The 10,357-nt window shown below is 45.0% G+C and overlaps 1 protein-coding gene across 1 annotated transcript; it reads left to right on the forward strand.

Moving 5' to 3' along the window:
- The first annotated feature begins 639 nt into the window (after positions 1 to 639).
- Positions 640 to 9,916, forward strand: Znf2 (zinc finger protein 2). Its single transcript, XM_028755493.1, has 5 exons — positions 640 to 683; positions 3,900 to 3,970; positions 4,417 to 4,543; positions 6,684 to 6,797; positions 7,331 to 9,916. Exons 2-5 carry the CDS (start codon positions 3,938 to 3,940, stop codon positions 8,320 to 8,322), a joined length of 1,266 nt encoding a protein of 421 aa, XP_028611326.1. The 5' UTR covers positions 640 to 683; positions 3,900 to 3,937; the 3' UTR covers positions 8,323 to 9,916.
- Positions 9,917 to 10,357: the final 441 nt, after the last annotated feature.

Consider the following 10,357-nt stretch of genomic DNA (forward strand, 5'->3'; position numbering starts at 1 on the left):
ACTTACACACACACACATACACACACACACACACACACACACACACACACACACGAATGGACTGAGCTACAAAATGTAAAGTCCGTATAGCCAGTTGTTTGGCTGGTATCCTATGAAGTAGTAGAAAGGAGGTCATCCTCATACCAAGATTATGGCTACAGAGTTGAGTGCAAATCCCCCAACGTGCTACCAAATCTGGGATTAAAGGTATATGCCACGGCTGCCTGCCAAGAATTCTTGATGGAAGACTGCAACAGGTATGTTTCTGGGCGCATGCATCTGGGATAGTCCACTGAAAGGAGACTAAGAACCGGGATCCCTGGCTTTCAGAAAAGATAGGCACGTCGGCAAATGAACTGAAATCGGACTTTTGCTGTTTAGGGTCCTCCTCCACAGCTGCACGGCTCAGGTCTGCCTTCTCTGGACAGCCGGGCTCCAGGTTTCGGAGAGCACATAAAGCCTGGTTCCATCCGTTTCAGCACCACAGATCTGGAGTGCAATCTTGTGCAGGATTTTACGCGTCATCTTACGGCGCGCCGGCTGTCAGCACTTCTGGGAAATGTAGTCCACGCAAAGGCAACACATTGATTGGAGCGCAGAAGCCGAAGATCTTTGCGCAGGCGCACTGCCTTCCCGACCCGAGGCGGTGAGGTGTTCGCAGGTTCCCAGCACTCTTGCCGAAGGTGAGGGTTGCGGGTCTAGGTCTTCGAGAAGCCAAGTGGCGGAGAGACGGGGACTCTGGGAACTTGGAGGAGGGCTAGTGGGCGTGACCTAGCGGAACCAGATTGCGCGAGAGCCGCGGACGGAGAGTCCTCTCGTCTGGCGTTTGTCGGTTCCGTGGGGAACCGGCACCGTTACGAGTGTTCTTGTAGGGTACGTCCACTGTGTGTCAGAAATCCTGTACTTTCAAGTTGGAGGTCCCGGTCTTCCTTTCGTTCCTTCTTTCCATGATGGGTGCTTCATGAATGTGGACGGTACCGACCCCGAATCTTGGAGCATCCACTCCATTCTCACCCAGTCCCCTAGAAAACGTTTCACGATGCGTCCTTCAGCTCCTCCTCGCCCTGAGCCTGCGCTGGAACGTCCTGGCTTGAGCATAGGGTGTTCCTGGAGGATACCGGATTTGAGGTGAAGAAAACCCTAAAGGAAATTGCAAATGGCTTTAGGCAGTTCTGAGATGATACAGACCGGAGTGCACTGTTAAAGAATAGTGGGAAATAAGGGTGAAGGGACTATACTGCAGCCAGACAAGACCCACAGTACCAGGTTAAGACCCACCAAGCAGGATATTTTGTAAGTCTCAGATGAGGTCAACATAAACAAAATTTTAGGAAACAATTCTACGGTTGACATTCTGACCACCATTAAGTCGAACTAGCACAACTTAGTTCCAACCACCAGTAACCATCAGATGTCTAGCAGTCCCGGTGATGACCAGACCAGTTGTTTATTACTCCATTGAAGTTGTTGGCAGTTTACCAGTGACCTTTTCCCTGGTGTTTTTTGTTTTGTTTTACATTTGAGATACGATCTTATTTTGTAGTTTAACCTGGCAGTAAGCCTCAGCCTTCCAAGTGCTAGCATTATAGGTGATTGTCACCATACTTCTGTGTTCCATGAAATTTCAGTGGTTCGAATCAAGCTTCCCAAAATGCTGAGATGTGTTGCAGGTAAAGATCTGCTTAACTTTATGGCTATCTTTTTTTTTTTTCCGATATGGCTATCTTTCAATGAAAGTAAATTATAACAGAATTAAAAGCTTCCAGGCAGACTTTTCCCAATTCTACCTCAGCCTTTTACATAGCCTGAATCTCTTAATTGCTGTGAAACAGTACCTCTCTTATTGATGTATGAAGATGGAACTAAATTATCTTTGTAAAAGGTACTCAGCATAGAGCCTCATGAGAGCAGGCACTCAACAATACTAGTTATGGTGGTGTTTGATAGCGCTCCTCTATGTCTAGCCTCTAGACAATAAATTATTTAATCAAGTTTTCTGTCATAGATGCTTAGGAGAGTCTAGATTTTAGTTGCATTATTTAAAGACTAAACAAGATGGTACGTGTAATGTGCTTAGGAAACTGGCTGGCAGACAACCTTCAATAAAGATGGTGTGTTGGTGATGGTTAATTAAAAGCTTTATGGCTATTCTCTCATACTTATTGAATAAATTCTAGAAGAGAATTGACCAATCTAAGAATGTCTGTGTTTGAAGGCTATTGCTACTCGTCCCAATGATTTTCCTAAAGTGCATATCTAATGAAGACCCAACTATGCTGAAATAGCCCTTGCTCAAAGCACCTTTTCATGTTCTTTGACCTCGGCTGGTTTCTCCAGGCTGTTTTCGATACAGGGTTTCTCTGTGTAGCCCTAGCTGTCCTGGAACTCACTCTGTAGACCATGCTGGCCTCGAACTCTCGAACTCAGAAATCCGCCTGCCTCTGCCTCCCAAGTGCTGGGATTAAAGGCGTGCGCCACCACCGCCCGGCTCAGTAGTAATTCATGATGTGATAAAGATCTGCCTCTTGCTTATTCAAGACTCGAGGCCCTTGTCTATGATGTTGCTCCTCCCTCACATCTAAACTGTAGGTCCCAGGTGTGCCAAGAAACCTGCTGCATTTCTCCTCAACCCTCCTGTCTGGGCTAAGGCAGTGCTGAGATTGCAAGCATGCGCCGCCACACCCCACTAGTCTTCAGTTAGACTTTTCATTGTGAGAGAGTGAGATCCAGTTAGCTAACTTAAGCAAAGGGAGGTCAAAGAGGGTAAGAGTCTTCTGGAAATCCAAGAATAAGTAAAGCTGCAACCAGAGCTCACTAATCTCATCTGGAAGCACCCATGAGCACCAGTATTTCAGCGCTAATGGAGCCGTTTCCATTGGTTCTGCCTCCAGGGGACTCTGCTCCTCTGGTCCCTGTGACTACTCAGTACCTCCTCATAGCTTTTTGACTCATCTCCTACATATTGTCCCAACATTTAAAAATTCATGTTCACAAAGGATGCCATCTTTTCACACCAGATCACATCTGTCATAGTTTTTGTTGACTGAATACAAACTTAGGCACACTTGGGAAGAGAGAATCTCAACTGAGTTGCCTCCATCGGCCTGTTAACATGTTTGTGGGACATCTTCTGAATTGCCAATTGATATAGGAAGGCCTAGCCCACTATTGATAATGTCACCCCTGGGAAGGTAGGCCTGGACTGTATAAGTAGCTGAGCAAGCCAGTAAGCAGTGTTCCTACAGAGTCTCTGTTTCAGTTTCTGCCTCCAGGTTCCCGCCAAGGCATCCCTTGATAATGTACTGTAATCTGTGAGCCATATGAACCTGCTCTTCCCTGAGTTGCTTTTGGTCAGTGTTTCATCAGAGCAAGGGAAAGCAGACCAGGATGTATCTGGTGGAACAGCTACTCACTCATTGCCCAGCTGTGATATGATCACTCTGGTTCTGGAAGTGAGGTAAAGAGTCTTACAGTGTCGGAGATGGATGCTTCATTGGCTGGAGCTATAAATGGGATGCTACTCTGAAGAGGTTACAGGACTTGTCTCATCCATATAGTCGTGTCGAAAGTTCCTCGTGGTTTTTGCTCAGGGCAATACTAAATGTGACTATATAAATATCATATGGATCACACTGTGTTCTGACTCCTGGGAATGCAACTCTGCCCTGAAGATCATGGTAAAGCAGACAATGTGCCGTGGCTTTAATATCCATAGCTTTTGTTGTAACACTGGAATGAGCATGGAGTGCTCTTGGCCTTGTTTTGTTTACTCTTTGTGAGGTGATGGGGATGAAGTTGGCTACATTGCTCTGATATCTGGAGGGGCCTTGCTATGTGGGTCAGGACCCCAGAAGTTATCGTTCTCATATCTTTTCTCCCCCACATTTTTTCCTCACTAGGACTCTTGTCCTTCCCTACCAGAGCAGCATAGGAGGGAATGGCTGCTGTGTCTCCACCTACCAGATGTCAGGTGAGGCAAACTTGTTTTGTTTCTGAAAGACTGTTATTAGTTGCCAAAATGTAGTCACTGTCTTTATCCTGAGTGTCTTCCTTCATAACCCTCCATTCCTAGCCCAATGAAAGGTCCAAAGCAAGATGACTTTCCTTGAGCCTGTGCTTACTTACTGGCCTATCACCAAGCACAAAACACCTGTAGCTGTTGCTCTGTGATCTTCCAAAAGCTGACAGAACAGGTCACTTGGAGGACTGTAGGATCAGTGGTTCTGTCTTGGCTGTCCCTTTGGTGCAGCCAGTTATGGACTGAGGGTCAGCCCCTAAACATCAAAGAGTGCTGGGTTAGGCTGGAGTATATGCTGCATGCTATAGAACACTCAGAGTTAGACCCTGTCTCAAGAAAAACAAAACAGACAACAAGAAAGAAAAGGATTGTAAGGGGGAGTATGGTTGTCTTTTCAGGCATTGGTGACATTTGAAGATGTGGTGGTGACTTTCACAGATGATGAGTGGAAGCATTTGGTACCTGTGCAGAGGGCACTCTACAAGGCCGTGATGCTGGAGAACTATGAAAGCATCATCTCACTGGGTGAGCAGGCTTCCTGTGAGGAATCAGAACGTCTCATGAATGAGTGTGGGGCACATGATCTGCAGATCACTATCCACCTGAGTTCAGAGCCACCTGACAAAAGAGCCAAAGGAGATGCCTTTGGGTGCATAGCTGGTGAACCCAGCCCTAGACAGATGGTGTTAACAGCATTGGGCAACCACAGGCCTCCTTGTTCAGCAACTTGTTCTACAAAATAGAAGGCAATCTAGAGGATAGGGCAGAGTATGTATTGTATGTGTGGATCTGGTTTTCCAGAGGCAGCAAGAAAAATCATCAATAAGTCCAGGTCTTCTCCTGGTATGCCAACAGGTAATGTCTTCAGTTCCACCTGGAAGAACAAGGAGTCATCTTGGTGAGAGGGATAGTGGTCCTTTCATGGAAGCTAGAGGAGGAAGCTACAAAGATGTGCCCCTGTGAAAAGGAGAAAAGTTATTAGAGATATGTTTGATTTTTTAAAAAAGATTTATTTATTTATTATATATGAATACACTGTAGCTGTCTTCAGACACACCAGAAGAGGGCATCAGATCTCATTACAGATGTTTGTGAGCCACCATGTGGTTGCTGGGATTTGAACTCAGGACCTCTGGATATTTGTTTTTAGTAACAATCTTATCAAAGATTGTACCCATAAATGGCACTATAAAATAAGGCCCTGAGCTTTAGAGAGTGAAATATTAGGCAGTATGGAATCCCTGAGGTTAGAGACCAGAAGTACCAGGAAGGGATGAGAATGACCAGTCTGTCAGAGGAGAACCAGCACACGGCAGACAGATGCTTCTCAAGTGGAGGGAGAAAGCACCTGTTTCCCAGGACAGAACCCTGTGCATGGGGAGCCCAGGTGTTTCCAGGCGTGAGATCTAACTTTGTTTATATGGTTATGGGTACGATTGCTTCTGGAGAATGATACAAGGAATGTAATAAGATTACCAATTCATACACCTCACAGGGGCACATTTACCACAGTACTGTATAGCCATTAAAACATTGTACAATGCCGGGCAGTGGTGGTGCACGCCTTTAACCTTAGCACTTGGGAGGCAGAGGCAGGTGAATTTCTGAGTTCGAAGCCAGCCAGGGCTACACAGAGAAACCCTGTCTCGAAAAACCTAAAAAAAAAAAAAAATTGTAGAAAATCTGTGCTAATTAAAATTAATATTTTAAATTTGTTGCATTAAAACAACTTCAATTTACAAGTCAACAGTATTTCATTATCCAATTTTTTAAAGTTCTTATAACATTTAATTGCCTTTTCTTTTTTTTTTTTTTGTTTGTTTGTTTTTGTTTTGTTTTTCGAGACAGGGTTTCTCTGTGTAGCCGTGGCTGTCTTGGAACTCACTCTGTAGACCAGGCTGGCCTCGAACTCAGAAATCCACCTGTCTCTGCCTCCCAAGTGCTGGGATTAAAGGCGTGCGCCACCACCGCCCGGCTAATTGCCTTTTCTTTATTGATTTGGGGGTGGGGCATACATAGGCCACAGCATATGTGTGAAGGTCAAAGGACAACTCTTAGGATTGGTTCTTTACTTTTACCACGAGGATTCTAGGAAGCCAGCCCAGCTTAGCAGACTTGGTGTATCCATGTCACCAGCCCCCTCACAGAGTCACATGTAAATGAAGGAAAGAAAAATTAATAGAGAGCATGGCAGGTGATTGTTTTTCTTTTTACTTATACAGAACTCTAGTTTTCCTACGTTAAATACAACTGACAAGTTTCAATAAAAGCATTATACTGAATATGAGCAAGCAAAATTGAGTCCTTCAGCTTTTTTTGTCAAGATGATTCCTTTGTTTGTTTGTTTGTTTGTTTGTTTGTTTTTATACTTACCTCTTGAGCCAAGGGCCTCTATCCTGCCAGTGTCAGTGTCCACTGTCCAGTGTCCAGTGCCGATGGAAAGCTCTCATTAGCCGCCTGTGGACTGAGGTGGCTCTTGTGGGCACTGCCCTGGTGCCTGCCGTTTGTTCCTTTCAAGATCCCCAGTCCTGACCTTCCCTCAGGCTTTCTGGTCCATGCTCTGCATTTCTGGAAGAGTCTAGACTTAGAGGCCAGGATTAAGTTTCAGAATGGTTAGACATTTTCATCCCAGCAGCCACCTGCCTTTCTTTTCCTCTATGAGCAGGCCTTCCCATTCCTCGACCTGATGTGATTCTTCAGTTAAAGAGAAGGGGCGAGCCCTGGACTCGGGATCTTCATGAATCTGAGGAAAAAGCATGGCCAGAGAGTGTCTCTTTAGGTAAGTAGGTTTGAACAGGATGGGCAGGATTGTGTTTGCTTCTGTTGTTTGGGTCGGAGGAGTGTTAGGAATCACCTTTGCTCAAATGCAGGTTGTCTGTCTGGTTGTCTGGGTCACAGGAATGTTAGGAGTCACCTTTGCTCAAATGCAGGTTGTCTGTTTGCATGTTCGTTTCCTGTCAATTACTGGTTCTCTTTCCCCTTCTACACGGTTATGTGTTATTTATCTATATTCACCAACATGTTTCTCAGAACTGTGACCTTGCCTGTGTACACTTCTGATATTTTTATTGGTCACCCACCTCTCTACTCAGCCTACCCTAATAAGCTATTGGCCCCACTCCCAGGGCCATTTTCCGGTATCCTAAGAAGTCTGCTGTCAAATTCCTTCCTTGCCTCTTCTCTTATTCCCAAGCCTTTGGCTTGAGCTGTGCTGTGACTAAGCATTACCTTTATGTCTGTCATAGCATTTCTCTCCTCTGTTATGTGTCCTAGTTCAGAGAAGAAACTGCATCTGTTTTCTCTTTGTTGCAGACTTGGAAACTAAGTCTGAGACCCTAGATACTTTAGAAGGCACACTGAGGGAAATCTATGGAAGGCAAAGTTCTCTATGCCCTAAACGTGAAATCCAAACACTAACAGGTAGGTTGGAACCAGAGAAGGAAATCCCCAAAGCAAAGACCTGCAAAAAGCCCCTTCCCTTGGATAAAAGCTTGCAGCAAAGGTCAGCTCCATCCAAGAAAACCCTCGCTAAACACCAAGACCAGGAATGTAGTGAGTGTGGGAAGACTTTCTTTGACCATTCATCCCTCATCCGCCACCAGAGGACTCACACTGGAGAGAAACCATATGACTGTCCTGAGTGTGGGAAGGCCTTCAGCCACAGAAGCAGTCTCAGTAGACATCTGATGTTCCACACGGGAGAGAGCCCGTATGAGTGTAGTGCGTGTGGCAAGGCCTTCTTTGACCGTTCATCCCTAACTGTACATCAGCGGATTCACACAGGGGAGAAGCCGTTTAAATGCAATGACTGTGGCAAAGCCTTCTTTGACCGCTCATCCCTTACTCGCCACCAGCGAATCCATACTGGAGAGAGTCCCTATGAATGCCAGCAGTGTGGGAAAGCCTTCAGCCAGAAGAGCATTCTCACCCGTCACCTGCTGATCCACACTGGCAGGAAGCCTTACGAATGCAATGACTGTGGGAAAGCATTCTATGGCGTCACCTCCCTAAACAGACACCAAAAAGTGCACACTGGGGAGCCCCGTTATCAGTGCAGCGAGTGTGGCAAAGCTTTCTTTGACCGCTCTTCCCTTACACAGCACCAGAAGATACACACTGGAGACAAGCCATATGAGTGCAGCGAGTGTGGGAAAGCCTTCAGCCAGCGGTGCCGGCTAACCAGACATCAGAGAGTTCATACGGGGGAGAAACCCTTTGAGTGCAGTGTGTGCGGCAAAGAGTTCAGCTCCAAGTCCTCAGTTATTCAGCATCAGAGGCGTTACGCCAAACAAGGGATAGACTGAGCAAGGGGAAGCATGAGCTAGACCCATGGGTTTTCCTTCAAGCTTGGAAGGTTTCCGTGTCATCTACAAATCCAGCATTTGTTCGTCCTGCTAGCTCTGTCTTCTGTCCGACCTCTGCTCGAGGGTCTGAGTAAATGGTGTACCTCCTATGCTACAGAACTAACATGGAGTACAGAAACTAAACCATGAATCTCCACATTCAAAATTTTGCACAGAGGCTGTGCATAGCTCAGTGATAGACTACTGTCTAGCATGCATGAAGAGCTGCAGTGTGATCCCAAGCACTGCACAAGAAAGTTGGAGAGATTGTCAGACAACAGAATAGATGTTAGGAGAGGAATCTGCAGACATAGTGAGAATAGGCTTGTTATCACTGCACTTTAAATAGCTGCAGGCTATTACAGTTGGAGAATGTCACAATTATGGGAGAATACCATTTTCTCCAAAAATTTCTATAGCTCTTTGTTTTTCTGAAGCTTTTTGGCACCCAGACCTTGTTCTCTTGTGCCCCAGTATTTAACCCTCCTAGACTAGTAGTAGTGGTAGCACTTACTAAGCACTTGTCTTAGGGTAAACTCTCAGCGGTGAATTGTAAAAGTGCTAGATTGACTGATCCTCTCACTAAATCTATGAAAAAGGTCCTTTTGCTGTCTGAATTTCACAGAGGAGCACACTGAAGTTTAGAGAGATTAAGTCATATAGTCTAGGGAACACAAGGTGAAGCCAGGTGTCTTAGTTGTTTTTCTATTGCTGTGCAGAGACATGATGGCCAAGGCAACTTAGAAAGCATTTGCAGGGCTTGCATATAGTTCCAGGGGATGAGTCTGTGACCATCATTGTGGGAGCATGGTGACAGGCAGGCACAGAACTGGAGCAGAACTTACATCTGATCCACAAGCAGTAGGCCAAGAGATAGGGAGAGACAGACAGACTGGCCTTGGCACACTGGTCTTGGCAAGGGCTTTTGAAACTTCAAAGCCCACCCCCAGTATACACCTCCAACAAAGCCACGCCTCCTAATGCTTTCTAAACATTCCATCAATCAGGAACAAAACATTCAAATAATGAGCCTATGGAGACAATTCTTATTCAAGCCACTTCATTCCACTCAAGGACATGATCAACAACCAATCCTCACACTTGAAATGGGCCTTTTTGTTGTCTAAATTTTACAGATGTGCTCACTGAAGTTTAGAGAGATTAAGTAAAATACCCTACATGACACAAGGTGAAACTAGGTCTTCAGTATGGGTCTGCCTTCAGTGTTTCTACTATAGATTATGCTCTTAAATTTTGTCTTATAATTGGCATACCTGAACTATCTTAGCTGGATTGTAAGCACTTAGAGATGTGATTTAATAGGTCTCTCTGTCTTACGGCATGCCTTGCAAATATTAGGTGATCAATAAATGTTTAAATGAATAACAAAGTTTCTCTGTTTAAAACCTGCGTGGGTCCACCTCCTTTCTCTCTAAATTTTCACAGTGCAGCCTCTTAACATACTAGTCATCACTTCCAAGATCAATTTCTTCCTTCTTCATTGCTCATGGTACAGTAACAAGCCTCCTAAATAAACAGAAACCTGTGACTCTCATCTGGTGTGTATGAGTGTCCATTCAATCTGTACTGTTTGCACCCGGCATATCACCATGAATAAGAAAGAGAACACTAAAGGATATTTTTATCAGCTAGGTGCCATTCTGATCACTTCTACTTGAGCCAGAATTCACACCTGAAGGTAGGGACAGACAGGCACCTTGGTATTTGGATGACACTAGAAGCCACTATCAAAGTTAAATTTTGCATTTAAACTTAGCTCAGTATTTCCACATGACCCCTTTATACCCAGACCTAAAATAGCTCTCTATTGAATGAAATATCTCTGGATATTTAAACTTTCATCAATGCACTTCCCCATCACCAAACTTTAGATCCTGAGTACCCAAATGCATCTATTTCCTTGGCTAAGCTCTGTATTTTATTGTTTTAAAGGTCAGATATGAGACAACCTTGACTTTGGGAGTCTGTATTCCCT

Source organism: Grammomys surdaster, unplaced genomic scaffold (genome assembly GCF_004785775.1).
Source record: "Grammomys surdaster isolate TR1022 unplaced genomic scaffold, NIH_TR_1.0 129, whole genome shotgun sequence".
NCBI classification, from domain to species: Eukaryota; Metazoa; Chordata; class Mammalia; order Rodentia; family Muridae; genus Grammomys; species Grammomys surdaster.

Coding starts and splice junctions, on each gene's coding strand:
- Znf2 (XM_028755493.1), top strand. CDS start 3,938: ATGGCTGCTGTGTCTCCACCTACCAGATGTCAG. Junction 3,971..4,416: donor CTCCACCTACCAGATGTCAG/GTGAGGCAAACT, acceptor TTGTCTTTTCAG/GCATTGGTGACATTTGAAGA. Junction 6,798..7,330: donor GCCAGAGAGTGTCTCTTTAG/GTAAGTAGGTTT, acceptor TCTTTGTTGCAG/ACTTGGAAACTAAGTCTGAG.